The sequence below is a fragment of the Gambusia affinis genome, linkage group LG08 (genome assembly GCF_019740435.1).
Source record: "Gambusia affinis linkage group LG08, SWU_Gaff_1.0, whole genome shotgun sequence".
In the NCBI taxonomy this organism is placed as follows: domain Eukaryota; kingdom Metazoa; phylum Chordata; class Actinopteri; order Cyprinodontiformes; family Poeciliidae; genus Gambusia; species Gambusia affinis.
In genome coordinates this window covers 18,659,078-18,673,646 of record NC_057875.1, presented here as the reverse complement: position 1 = coordinate 18,673,646, position 14,569 = coordinate 18,659,078, and the positions used below count along the sequence as shown (strand labels likewise).

Sequence of the window (14,569 nt, the reverse complement as noted above, 5' to 3'; positions counted from 1 at the left end):
TTAGCTTATTATGGGGAAATAATCATAAAGCTTAGCGTTAGCCTGACACATATAAACCGTTCTAAGTGATGAATTTTAGAACTTAATCTAATCTAAGATTCATCGTAGATTAAGATTCATCCTTTCTTCAGTCCCTAAAGAAAGGAGACACAATGTCAGCAAGTTCTGAACATTTTTAAAACTAATTTACATGTGGTTTTTATTTCTTTATTTTTATGCTGATTTCAGTCTGGTTTTATTTAAGGTAAGAGAAAAACAAGCACACTGTCAGACAGTGGGACATAAAAACATGCTTGGCTTGAAGAACTTTGTCTGTACTGAATCTTTTACGTGACTAACACAAACCGCATGAATGAATATTAAATTTAAAAGTCTAGTCCAGGGCTGTGGGTTTTTTACCAAGGTTTTTTTTTCAGCTTTCAGTGCAGATTGGACACTTTCTGTTCCTAAATCTAAAGTAATGCAAATATTATTAGCAAAAAGATTATTTATTAGTCATTCTTTTTATTTGCACGTGATTTCCCTTAGCGACTTTGTGTCACTGCTTCTCAACAATAGAAACCATATGAGCAATTATTCACAATGTGTAAAAGTCAAAATTTTAACCAGATCACATCTCTAAAACAGTTTTAGAGATGTGTTTAATATGCAAAATATTATTTGCATAATAGACAAATAACAAATATATTCCTTTTTTGTTAATAACGCAGCAGTGTGATTTGTCCTTAAAGGAATCACAACGAGCAAATTACAACAAAACTTATTTAATAAAAATGCATAAAAATGGTAAATTTTCATTTTTTGCTGTTTTTGTTTAAATAAAATAATATTTTCTTTCAAATGGAAGGAAAATATTATTTTCTTTTTCTCAGACTTGTCCATGAACAAATCTGAGTTGAATTGAATTGAATTGTGCATATCTGAACTGAATTCTGCATGTCAAGCTGCTTGGTCCAAGTTGAATTTTGTGCACTGGCACCATGAAGATAAATACAAACAAGATTGTCCATTCATAGAGTTTTGGATTTGGATCTGAATCCTTTTGCTGCTGGCATCAACGGCTGTGGGGAAACAAAGAGCCTGCACTCATATCATGTTTTCTAAAGCATCACTACAGTTTCAGTTTTAGAGTAAATTACACTTTATGTTTAGGTGACCTTCAACTTAATGTTGCCTAGGAGTCGTGTCTGTGCATCCTGTCAGCATTTCTTCTCAGTTGGTTAAATCTACCTGTAATAAAAAAAAAATGCCCATCCATCCATTTTCTAACACCCTTTGTCCCTAATGGGGTCGGGAGTGTTGCTGGTGTCTATAACCCAGCTAACGTTCCGGGCGAGAGGCGGGGTTCACCCTGGACAGGTCGCCAATCTGTCGCAGGGCAACACAGAAAACAAACAACCATTCACACACACACACACACCTAGGGAGAATTTAGAGAGACCAATTAACCTGACAGTCATGTTTTTGGACTGTGGGAGGAAGCCGGAGAACCCGGAGAGAACCCACCATGCACAGGGAGAACATGCAAACTCCACGCAGAGAAACCCGAGCCGGGAATCAAACCCAAGACCTTCTTGCTGCAAGGTAACAGTGCTACCAACTGCACCACTGTGCAGCCCCCCCACCCCCCAGTTAAACTTTTTCACATTTTACCTCATAATTATGAGCATCAACTCATTGTATAGGCATTGTTTGCAACAGATATGCACAAAAAGATGCATTTTTTTCTTAAAATAAAATATCTGATATACGGCATACATGTCAGATTCTATGTGTATACCACAGAGAGTCCGAATTAAAATCAAAGTAACGTCCAGAGCATCTAATTTCACATCCTCCATAACTTATGAAAAACTGCAGACAGGATTTTGAATCATTTTATTTCAACTATGGCTCTTGTTACAAATGTTGTCTTGTAAACTGATTTTCCTTCCTGAGCTGTGAATGCAGCTACAGGTGGATGGTCTGAATGTAGGTTTGCAATTGGTTTAGACCCTTTACATTTTCAAAGCCTGGGATGTTGTTTTATAACCCAACCCAGAGACGTTTCTCTGCAACTTTATTCCTGACCTATCCGCTATGTTCTCTGGTCTGGTGAGGGTGTTTGATCTGTAATGTTTTTGACAAAACAGCTGGATTTTATGCAGGGAATAAATTACACACAGTGCTGTTTATTGATTAGTTGAAATCTACAGGCAATTGTTTTGACCAGATATCATTTATGAGTAAAGGGTGCAGCATTGTTTGACAAGGCACAGTGTTGCTCTACTCCTTAAAATCCCCCTTAAGTAATTTTTTGTTTTTAATTCCTATGTGACAAATGTAAAAAAAAAAAAAAAAGCATGTATTAGAACTTGTGGAAGATTAATTTATCAAAAGTTCCCCTCCCTATGCTTATGCCTTCTTAGTCACAAAGAGGAAAGGAATAAGATACAACAAACAAGAAAAGAAACTTCCTCTTTTCCCCATTTGCATGCACACATCAGTGGGAGTGTTCACTGCTTAGAAAGCTCATCTGCACACAGAACCTTGAACAAACTCCAGTTTTATCAAGCTCTTTGATCAACCATGAAGCTCTTTGTTCCACTAATTGTTCCACTGTGGGCTCTTTACTCCCTAGCCCAGCAGGTAAGAAACAATGAATGACAACTTTCTTCATTTTAATCCAAAAACAGCAACCTGATGCTCCAATCTTTAGGCAGCTCCAAGTAAAAGCTGCAAATGTGAGCTGAATCCAACAGAAGAGGCTTTTCCTCACGACAAACTCCAAATAGCGGAAGGCAATGCGACAGACTGCAACACCCACATCACACCACAGAAGGTAATCCCACCATGTCTACCTGCATGTCGGCAGTCATGTTGAGTGTTGTGTGTTGTGTCTCTGCAGGCTCTGGAGCTGGAGAGTCTGCTGCTGGGGCTGGAGAAACGACTGACCCAGCTGCACAGCGACCTGTCTGTCCTGGAGGAGGAGGACGATGGAGAGCTGTATGGTGTTCTCAGTCTGTTCGTTATCGAGAACGAAATGCTTGAGATCAGGCAGCTGATGGACAAGCTCAACAGCACCACTGAGGAACACCAAGTCCTCACCGCTGACACCGTTCAACAGGTAGATTCATGCAATAACTCTCATTCTTTGTCAATTTTTAGTACAATCAAATAGCATTGCCTCAGTTAAAATTTGAGAAAACTCTGAGCTTTAATTTGGGTTTCAAACTCTTTTTTTTGAACAATGATTTTTTTTGCCAACAGGGATTTAGTTAGTTTGATGTAATTCTATTAAAAGACACAATAATAAGCTATTTTTATTTAACTATCCACAAAGGTTTAGTTTGAAAATGTCCTTGTATTTTAAACAGCACAAAATATAATGTGCTTCAAAGGTTTCCCAAGGATTAACAAACAAAAATCATCCTAAATCCTCCACTATTCACACCAGACCTACCTACAGTGACAAATTTTAAATTTAGATAATTTCCCAACCATTCGACATGTAAATGTTGTCTAATGGTGAGCTGCTCACCAGATGTAGATCCTCAACACTCATGTTGGGATATTTTTCGCCCCCTGACTTAACCATCAGCTGTTTGCCAACATAACTTGGGTACTCGTCAAGCCTTGTGTCTCATTTCAAACGGTTTTACTCTGTTCGCCTGTTGAATGTGCCAAACAAGTGATTTTTTGGACTTTGTGTTTGCTGTGTATTCAATTGAATGTAGATTGAAAAGGATGTGAAATAATTGTATTCTGGTTTTATTTATGTTTTCCAACTTCATTGGAATTGGTTTTAGTTTCAGATCAACACAAATCAAAAGGAAAACATTCATAAATTAAATTAACTACATGCATATTAAGCAAATGAAGACAAAGAGAAATACTGTATGTTTCTCTCTCATCTCATACAGGAAACAGGAAGTCATGAATTAGCTCTTAGCTAAAAGACTCTGATCAGCTTTAAAAAGAAATATTAAAAATAAAATTGACCTGCGTCACTTAGGTTCAACTAATGGTTAAAAACATGACTGATGTTTTATCAAAAAGAGATTGTGGAAAAAAATAAATCCAGTGTGCTGAGGAAAAAAAATATCTTTATAACAAATAAAATGCTTCTTTCTTGTTTAGAGTTGGAAAGTTATAATCTTAGACCTGAAGCTGACCTGTTGTATCCATATGTATTAAAATCTGTAGATATTATTGTTACTGAAAGAAAGTGCAAAGCTGCTGCCATCTAGTGGCTATAAAGTAGACAGCAAGACTGTTTGTGTAAAGGGTAAATATTATGACCAATACAAATAAACTAGACATGTTTCATTTCCATTTCAATAAAACATCACTCACATAAAATCAATATTAAAAGTCTGTCTGTGGTTCCATGACTTTTCAACACTTTTTTTTAAATATTACTGTAAATTTACAAGTCAAAGTTTTAACCTTTTTTCCCCCCAAAATGTTCTGTTTCCATTGTCTTTCTCAGCTTGAGGAGTTGAAAATTGAAATGATAAAACTGGAGAAATTTGACACCATGGAGGTGGTGAAAGGACGACAAGTCAACAGGCACCTGAAGAGCGCCCTGGAAACATGCAGGATCGGAGTTAAAGCCACTGTCGCACCCACCCAACCACCATATGGTAACTCCCTCAAACATGAAGATCCCAATGACCTTAAACTCAAATGCTTAAATGTAAAGCCTGTTTTTGAACATTTATTTAGGTACCTGTCAACGCGGCCCACTTCGGAACATCACCGGGCCTGGTGTGAACACACAGGGAGAGTTCCCTGGCAATTATGCATACGGGGCTTGGGGTCGCGATCCCAAACCAGAAATGAGGAAGGAGAATTGGTACTGGATGGTACCGCTGACTTCCAGCCAGTACGCTAACTATATCCGTTTCTACTCCAGTCTTAGTGCACTCATCATTGGGGTGAGCACTCCAGGTGAGGATGTATGCCTACAAAAAAAGCACACACACACACACACGCCCACACGCACACACACACACAAAATAACTCAATAAGTCTTCAAAATATATGCATCCAGTGCTTTGTTTTAACTTCCGCACTTATGTAAAGTACAGTTAGCTGTTCGATTACTATTTATACGTTTCTACTGGTTCTAAGATACCAGAACGTGTTCAAAAATACCCTGTTCACCCCAACCCCTTGTGCCCCTCTCCTTAAAAGTATCTAGCAATACCTAAAATTGTTCTGTATTTGGTAAAATACAATAACATATGCTTGTCAAAATATTTTAAATGTTTTAAAATTCAGGTTTACTAACAGCAAAGTTTTAAGAAGATGAAACCATGCACATTCACACGGTGGTATAAAAAAAAGATAAAGAATTTACAGGAGGGGCAAATTTACAATATAAGATACAGTTCAGTTAGTAAAATCTGTTTATACTCTAAGTCACCTGTCACCTGTGGTGTGGCTGACTATGGCAGAGTCATCAGTGAACTTTTGAAAGTGGCAGCATGGGGAGTTGATGAAATAGTCTGCAGTGTAGAGGGTGAAGAGGAACAGTAACAGTAACAGTTCCCTTTGGGGCCCCAGTACTGCAGACCAGCCGGTCTGAGACACCAGCCCTGTGTCTTCTCCTACTGTGGGCGGAAAATGATGTCGTCCGGTATCCACGGGGGACAGGCGGTGGTCCTCTTCTGACTGTTTCAGACTGTCCATCAGAAGTCTTGCCTGGATGGTCTTAAAATCACTGAATAAATCAAAGAGCATCATCCACACTGTGCTTCCACGCTTCTCCATGTGGATCAGAGCTCAGAAAAGGAAGTAGAAGATGGATCAACCACTCTGTCAGGCTTGTAAGTAAATTGTAATGGATCTTATGAAGATTTCCCAAGGGAGAGGACCAACTTCCAGAGGGTCCACATCAGATGAGAGCGAAATGCTACCAATCTGTAGCTTCTGAGGTCCTTTAGATGAGAGGTCTTCGGCACAGGTACCATGCAGGAGGACTTCCACAGCTGCAATGCTTTCTCCAGCTTCAGATTCATGTTGAACATGTCTCACATGATGCCATACAGTTGATCTGCACATCACTTCAAGAGCCTGAAGCTTATGCCATCCAGGCCTTGGTCTTTTGCAGGTTGTTCCTCACCTGAAGTGTTGTAATGGACAGGGTTGTGGTGACAAGGAAGGCTGTAAGATGAAGTTCTCTGAACATAAGTGGTTGAGAGATGGCTCAGAGTTGCCAAGTTTGGGGAAGAACAGCAGGCGGTTGTTGAAGATATCAGCAGGGGAGACGAGGGAATGGTGAGTGAGTGATTATTTCTGCTGAAGAACTGTTTCAGCTTATTCATCCACTGTAAATCTCCTACAACCTGGGCATTTAGTTTGTCACTGGAAATTGTCTTCAGACTTACAAACATCACTTTTTTTTCCTTCTCTAATCTTTCCTCTCAGCTCCTCCCTGCTTCCTGATCCAAACAGTCTCTTCTTTTTCTCATGGAGAGCCATTGTTTCAGAATTGATGCCAGAGCTACAAAACATTGGACCTTCATGAAGGTCACAGTGTTGCCAACACAGAGATCTTCCCACATGATGGAGCTGGAACTGTCTGTCAGAGTATCTTTAGTCTCCTCAGACCATTTCTTCATTGTGAATTTAATAGTTGGTCCTTTGTGTACAAGAGGCTTTTACACCCATGAAGAAGAACCAGGTTGTGATTTAATCCTCCAGGTGATGGTCTCTAACAGACTCCCAGCTCATCAGAAATTACTAGATAAAAACTTATGTTGCAAAAATAACACATTAGTGTTTTAAGCATTATAAAAGGGCATTAAGTCATTTTTAAGGAGATAAAATAATGTATAACAGTAAGGATTACTTAGATTGATTACAAAATAGCAACATTTCTGAATACCACCAGATATTTCCATAAGAAAGTAGGGAATCTTTCTAATATTCTGTAAACAAAAATTGAGCTTCAATGTCAGGCAGAAAAACAAGAAAATAAAACGTTAATCTCGCTTGTTTCATTCACACCGTTTAGATCACTATGTGGAATACTTACAGCAGGCTGAAGAACTCTCTTCTGGATCTTGGTTCAGCCAATCAGATGATTTGTTTGTTGATCTTGAACTCACCAATGCAGAAGAAGAACATTCTGCTTCCATTATGGTTCCAGGAAGTTTTGTTGGTAGGTGAAAGATTTCGTAGCTGAAGGGGCAGAGACCCTTCCAGTGGGCTTGCTGGCTGTGCCTGTGGGCAGTGCACTGGGATGGGGGCAGGGTGTTAGGGTCCTGGGCCACTGAAGCAGGGCTCAATTGGCTTGGCTTACTGCCCTCGTCTTGGAGGAGGTCACTCTGTGGGGACTCTCCTCATAACATCTTTGAACTTGAAAGGTCCCACGTCTCAGCAGGAGCTGCATTGGTTTTGGACACAACTGGGACAACAGGGAACAAGGTGGGGAGTCCCCTTTAGTGGCGTGCTACTTGTGCACCATTGCATTTTGGCTTGTGACTCTTTGGCCTGAGAGTTGCTGCTCTTTTGCTTTGCTAAACAACCTTTTGTGTGGAGTGGTTGCCTTTCTGATCCAAACTTATCCTTCCTTTGCTGCTGTTGGGTGCTGTGGGTTGCTGGCCTTTCAACCTTCTTGGCATGAACAATTGTGCACCTCCAGGTGACACTCACTCACATACACCTTCTCAACACAAACACAATTATGTCATTTTTATATATTTTTTATGACACTAGTGGCCTTTATTTGCAGTATAATAGACAGGAAGTGGATAAGAAGAGAAGGAGGAAGACATGCAGCAAACATCCCAGGGTGAGGCATTGAACACTGGACAGCTGCGTCAAAGACCAGTTGCCTCCATACATGAGTGCTCGCTCTACCTCCTCACCACATGGTGCCCCAAACCCAATTACTTCAATATTAATGATAATATTAATTGTTTGCACAATCCACAACCCTAACGCAGTCCAAAACATGACGCCCCATGACCCTGCAAGAGTAAACACATGTAGATAATAAATGGATCCATGTTAGTTAGTTTTTAATCTTCAGCTTCTATTAGGTAAAACTTTAATGATTTTAGCTTCTGTTTCAAGTACTTAAAGGTTTTGCTAAAAGTAAATGCAACCCTATAAGACTGTTCATGCATATATATTTTTTTCACTTTTATCATAAAAATATTCATTGGTTGAATAAATATTCAACCAATGAATAGTGGTTCATTGAACTTTTAGGACTTTTATCTTTTATCTAGAAAACCCACTACCTGTTGAACAAATTAGTTTTAACCATACTGAGTTACCATGGTGATTAATCCAAATGGAAGTTAATCATCTGAACCTGAAGTAGATCCTTGGTTAAGCACTGAATCTGTTCCTCTATCTCTATTGTAATTTGTAAGTAGGTGTGAGCAAAGAACAAATAAGTAATCCTTTTTTATTGTGACAATAGAAGAATATTCTACATATGATCGCCGCAAACATCTAAGCTTCTTTGTTCTTGACAAACTGAGGTCCAGGTATTGTAATCACACCAGTAAGAGTATTCTAATGTTTACTTGATTGTACATGTTTTCTACCAGGCAACATTCAGATCTCTCCCTCCAACCCAACCACCAACACTATTCAGGGTCCCAATAATGTTTTGTATGGAAGTGCTTTGTACTACAACTGCTACAACCGAGATGCTGTTTGTCGATTCAACCTCACCAGCAAAAGTGTGACCAGCGTACAACTACCAAAAGGAACCAGGTTAGATAATGTTGCTAAACATTTTAACAAGAACATTTGATGTGCTGGTTCTGTTTGACTCATCACTACAGTCTTAGTGTTGTTCTTTTTTTATTTTTACATTGTTAGTATTATCTCTGTCTTGGGTCTGCTAGGTATAACTCGAAGAGTAATTTCTGCCACCTTGAAGACTGCTACGCCTACACTGACCTGGACCTGGCCACTGATGAGTCAGGCGTTTGGGTTGTCTACACCACCACCGAGGCATTAGGCAATCTGGTTCTGACCAAGGTGGATGAGACGGAGCCGCCAACGCTCGGTAAAACATGGCACACTTCAGTCTACAAGCGAAGTGTGACCAACACGTTCATGGCCTGCGGCGTCCTCTACGCAACACGTTACATCGACGCAAATGTGGAGGAGGTGTTTTATTCTTTTGACACCACGACAGGGATGGAGAACTTCAAAGTTAGCATCTTCATGAACAAGGTGTCTCCTAACATTTTCTCCTTGAACTACAACCCAGTGGACCAGATGCTGTACGCATACAGTAATGCTAAAATGGTCTCCTACAAGGCTTTGTTTGGGTACTCTGATCGTTATGTTTCATAGGAGTGATGATTAATGGTACTCACTGTTTGATCATTTGACATGATAGTATCATGGTGTTAGATTAACGTGTAAGAATTGTCCTTTTACTTGTTTAGTCTTAAAAATTTCAGATGCAACAAGTTTCCTATGAAAGACATTCTCAAAAAGTTTCCCCATGACTTTAGTGTTATTATTGCATCAGCGCTGTTGTTGAAATAGAAGTTGATTGTAAAAAGGCACATTCGACTTTACTTAGTTAGATAATTAATCAACTACAGGTAAAAAAATAAAATTACTCGGCTTGTTCAAATGCACACTGGATTGTGATGAATATGGAAAATCCTTTTAATAAGTTTAAAAGAGAATACTTTTGCAACAACAAGAAGCCATAATGTCTCTTATTACTTCCTGGTAATAAGAGGTACAGTAGATGCTTAATAGTAGCGGGGATTAGGAACCAAAACCTAACTTTAAAATTATTAGAACTGCTTATTTTAGTAGTACAATCATCAAATATGCCTTGATATGCAATAACACATACAGTGGAAACCAAAAGAAAGAAAGGTTCAGTTTCAAGGTTACGAAAATTTGCAAAAATGACAATTATGGTTAAAAATTAAGAAAAAAATGCAGTTTGCCTTTGAAAGTATGGTATTTTCTATTTACAAATCTAAAGAATTACATCATGTTGTTATTTTGTTTAACGCTCTTCAACAGTGTATGTGGGAAGTGGTGTCTATAGGGTTTGAAATTTCTCAAGTTGCTTTTCTGCTCCAATGATAAATCAGATTTTCTAGCTGTTCATTCAAGAATAAATACATGGCTATATTCTGCATTATTCCATTCAGACGTGATGTTACGTGTATGTTTTGAAATCTTCCAACCTAGTAAAAACTGACCATTACTTCACCTGTTCTTGATTGGGTGGTGAAGTTGTTTTCATGACACTATATCCTGTTTGTAAAATCGCCTAACAAACATGATAAATGGCCTGAGGCAAAGAGAAGGTAAACACCTACATCAGTAAAGAAACACTACAAAAAATAACACTTCAATTTAAAATGAATTCATTGGGGTCTTTAAATTTTAATAAAACATCTAAATGCAGTCGATTCTATTGGATATACAATCAACAATTTAGTAATTAGTTACACTGCCTTTGCATTTTTTTTGTATTAGTACAAAAAGAATAGGAGTAATATGCTGTCTTAGTACTTATTTCAAAAGATGAATCAAACATGATCAGAAAAACACACAAAAAGCTTGTCAACAGTTATAAAAATTATTTCAGTCGTGTAACGCCAATTTAGGTTTTTCTGTTAATTACTGAGAATTGCTTATATAAATTTAAGCACACAGTTTTGGTTGAAATGTGAATAAATGCCAAAAAATGTATTAACAGTTTGTCATAAAAACAGAACAAAAATATTAATAAATAAAATCTCACAAGATAGCAAATCACAGCGCTTCATTTTGAGTGAATGAATATGTAAAATCCTTGGACAATTGCGCCATCTACAGGCTGCCTTGTAAAAAAAAAACTACCAGGAAAAATGCATATAGACTTCAGACATTTTGGAATGTGATACCCTAAAGGCATATAGAAATTTAAAAAAATTCTCTGAAAATTATAACTTTAATTTATATGCAATTTAAATTACAATTTAAATTGCAAGTCAAAAATATTATTTTTACCCAAAATATTTGAGGATGAAGGAGGGAGGGATAAGAGCAGCTGCTACTGACCCTCCAGGTTACCATGGCAACGTCTTAGAGACTTTGGACCTAACCAGCCAGGATTAAGATTATCAGAGATAATGTTAACATTCTTCTAAAAACAGCTTGGAAAGGGACTCTTCATTAAATATTAAATCTTTTTTTTTTTTTAAGAGGGGACAGAAAAGAGAGAAATGTCCTACACTTTGATTCAAAAGTGTGCAGCAAACATCCAAATGAAAAAAAAAATCCCAGTGTGGTTACAGTTACTTTTTAAAGATTACAAGATGTTTTACAGTTTTCATATTTAAGTGTTGTGGCATGAAAAAAAAAACACTGAAACACAAGATTTATCCTTTATTTATATGAACTCTGACAATATTGTTTGGTAAAAATTTGCTAGGTAAACAACATCTTTATTCAGATAGTATTGCAGGATGAACAAACATTACACATTACAGATCAACCATCATTAACTATACATCTTTGAAATTGTATAGCCAACATTGATGATAAGTCAACACTTACTAACATCTTTGATTGGCTATTGTTGTTGTTAACCAACACTTTTGCTCATTAAGCATCGTTGTTGAGTAATATTTGTGTTGTATTGAATCAGTTTAGCTCAAAAATAAAATGCTTCCATGAAATCAAAAGTAGGTTTGATAGGCCAGAAGGTATCCATCATTGTACATGTAGATCTGCCGTTTGATGGGGTTGTAGCCAAGACTAGCCACTCCTTTGGCTACCTTCTCCAGTGGCAGAGCAAGAGAGTTGTCCTCTTTACCAGTAGCTGTGTCAAAGGCGTAGAATACTTCCTCTCTGTAATCGTTCACATAACGAGTGGCGTACATCACACCACATACCATGAAAGCATTGCTTACTGCCTTCTTGAAAAGCCTCGTCTCCCAGGTTTGTGTCACGGTGAGATTCTGAGCTTCGCCATCCCAAACTAATCTGCTCACTACCAGATTACCATGGTTGCTGAGAGTGGTGTAGACCACCCACAGCCCGGTTTCATCGACCTCCACATCCACATCGCTATGCGAGCGGCAGTCATAGTAACAATATGGAAACTTGTTTTTGATCCCAACACCTGTACCTGGAAGGGTCACCCGCTTGACAGAGTTGGTCTTCAGATCGTAGCGGCAGACGTCGGCAGAGCCATAGCAGTGATAGTACAGAGCTTCACCGTACAGGACACCGCTTGGACCCTCGACGGCATCAGCATGATTGTAGGATGGGGCGAGGGTGTAGTCCTTATGGTTGACAGATGCCATGAAGTCTTCATAGGTCTGGTAAACACGGAGAGTGTTACCATAGATGTGGTTGTTGAGCAGAGTTTGGACCCAGTAGCTGTCCTTCTCTCCCTCTGCGTCCATCTTTGCCTGTCTGCCCCATGATCCAGAGATGTAGGTCTTACCATAGGGACTGATTTTGGTTGTGACAGGTTCACTGATGTTGGTAATTAGACCCTTCATGCAGTACCTGTGCTGGCCTGAAATGGGGAAAAAGTGTCTTGAGTACAGATTACACTTTCAATATTTCATTAGGTGTTTCATACAGGACTGGTATGATTAATATATTTTGCAATGCAGAATATAAGGACTTCATTCAAAAAATGAAGTCAGGTAGTCCAGAATTAAGAATGGTGGATGGTGTACCTACTGTTTACACTGAACATGTCGTAATTGATTAATACAACAACTTACCTTTAAAATCTTTGGGAATTGTCTTGCAGGACTCCACGCTGTTCTTCAGGTAGCGGAGATTTTCTTTCACTGTCTTTAGATTAATAGTGTCTGAGACTTGCATCCTTTCTACATCTTTACGCAGTTTACCCACCTAGCAAACAAACGTAAACACACATCCCCTCAGAACGGTAAACATTTATGAGAATCCATATTTTTCTGCACTTTGTTATTATACCTCTGTGGAAAGTTTCTGTGTCTGCGTGTTGTTCAGCTGGGTGTGGACTTCGCTGAGGCCGATCTCTAGCTGGCTGAGTTCTTGACCCAGCAAGCGCAGAGACAGTACGGTGTACAGGCCCTGGTGGCGAAGGTACTGAAAGGGCTGAAGACGGGCTGTCACATTTTCAACTTGAGCCTGAATCTGAGGAAGACGAGTGGTGGAGAGCAACACCTGAGGAGAAACAAAATAGAAACTCAGACAAGATTTTATTCATAGATGTTAACATCATAGCCTGATTTAAATAGTCAAAGAGGATTTTCATATTAAAGATTTATTTACCTACATTATACCTACACAGGGGGCAGAGGGTAGGGAGAATAAAACTCTGAACAGCAATCAGAAAGAGTCTGATGTAAAGGGCTAATGAAAATGCGAAGGTTTGGCGTTATTGTTGGGTTGTGGGCTTTTTGGGCACAGAAATCAATTCTACATTTAATGCATTTTTTTAAAATTCAGTTTATTCTATGTCACTCTGTCATCATGAACATTTCCCTAATATTTGCACTTTTTACTGCCTGTTGAAGAAGTAAAAATATAACAAAATAAGTGCAGTTAAATGTTTTCAATCTATCAACCTCATGTCATATAACTTTCTCAGTACAATTTTTAATAATCCTTTACTGCGTAATGTATAAAGCATAGTCTGGGAATGCAAGTATCATTATTAATTGACAAGTATTTAACCAATAAGCATGATGTCTTTTCATGAAATCCAAATAATTTAATGGAAAATATCAGTGACAGCAGTTTTACTTTGTACCTGTTCCTGCAGACTGCTCAGAGATCCCTCACAGGTTTTAACCTGCAGCAGCACATCTTCGTACTTTAGCACCGGGAAGGACCACAGGGTGGAGTTCACCTCACAATGGCAGGAGCCATCTTTACTCCGGCCAAGCACAGTTTGGGCATCTCCACCTTTCTGCAGTTACACATAAAAACAATGCAGTATACAGAACACTGGTAAAAAAAAAAAAAAAAGCTTGATTAACAAAAGGAAACATTAAGAATAGATTTAAAACTCACTAGGGATGTTAACAGAAGAAGGAGAAATGGCAGCATCTTCACAGCAGGAGACCTTAATGCCAAATATCTCCCCTTTCTCTCCCTTCACTAAAATACTACGAGCAAACCCTCTGATGATTCACAAACCTGTCACCACAGAAAGCTTTCACATCCACATGAAACCTCACAAAGGATGGGAAACTATAAAGTTTCACAACAAATATGGTTGACTCGGGAGTCACCCATTCCCCTTTTTTAATGCCAGAGCTATTGCTTCATGTTTTTGGAACACATACTGTTTTGCCCTGAAAAACAAAATCACTTCCTCAGCAACATGTCATTGAACCAGCATCACTGAATAGAATATCCATCCATTTATGTCGTTTACTACATTTTTATATCATTTCAAACAAATCTCTTATGCCAGCGGTCTCAAACTCAGTGGAGCTTCAGGGTGCCCGGATGGGAGGCAGAATATGACTTTAGGGCAGGGGTGCATTCTGCACGTTTTAGTTCTCTCCCTGGTAGCACCAACAATCTTTCCAGCATGTTGTTCTTAGGCCTTCTAACTAGCCATAATTTGATCCAG

At 38.7% G+C, this 14,569-nt stretch overlaps 2 protein-coding genes across 2 annotated transcripts; one reads left to right on the top strand and one right to left on the bottom strand.

Annotated features, from left to right (window-relative positions):
- The first annotated feature begins 2,547 nt into the window (after window positions 1-2,547).
- Window positions 2,548-10,761, top strand: LOC122835412 (olfactomedin-4-like). Its single transcript, XM_044124476.1, has 7 exons — window positions 2,548-2,628; window positions 2,699-2,821; window positions 2,888-3,106; window positions 4,472-4,625; window positions 4,708-4,932; window positions 8,553-8,721; window positions 8,856-10,761. The coding sequence occupies exons 1-7, from the start codon at window positions 2,569-2,571 to the stop codon at window positions 9,310-9,312; spliced, it is 1,407 nt and encodes a 468-aa protein (XP_043980411.1). The 5' UTR covers window positions 2,548-2,568; the 3' UTR covers window positions 9,313-10,761.
- Window positions 10,762-11,351: 590 nt separating this feature from the next.
- Window positions 11,352-14,431, bottom strand: LOC122835319 (olfactomedin-4-like). The gene is made up of 5 exons (XM_044124276.1): window positions 14,002-14,431; window positions 13,739-13,897; window positions 12,937-13,149; window positions 12,720-12,852; window positions 11,352-12,505 (listed from the first exon to the last, which is right to left on the bottom strand). The coding sequence occupies exons 1-5, from the start codon at window positions 14,035-14,037 to the stop codon at window positions 11,658-11,660; spliced, it is 1,389 nt and encodes a 462-aa protein (XP_043980211.1). The 5' UTR covers window positions 14,038-14,431; the 3' UTR covers window positions 11,352-11,657.
- Between the last annotated feature and the right edge of the window lie 138 nt (window positions 14,432-14,569).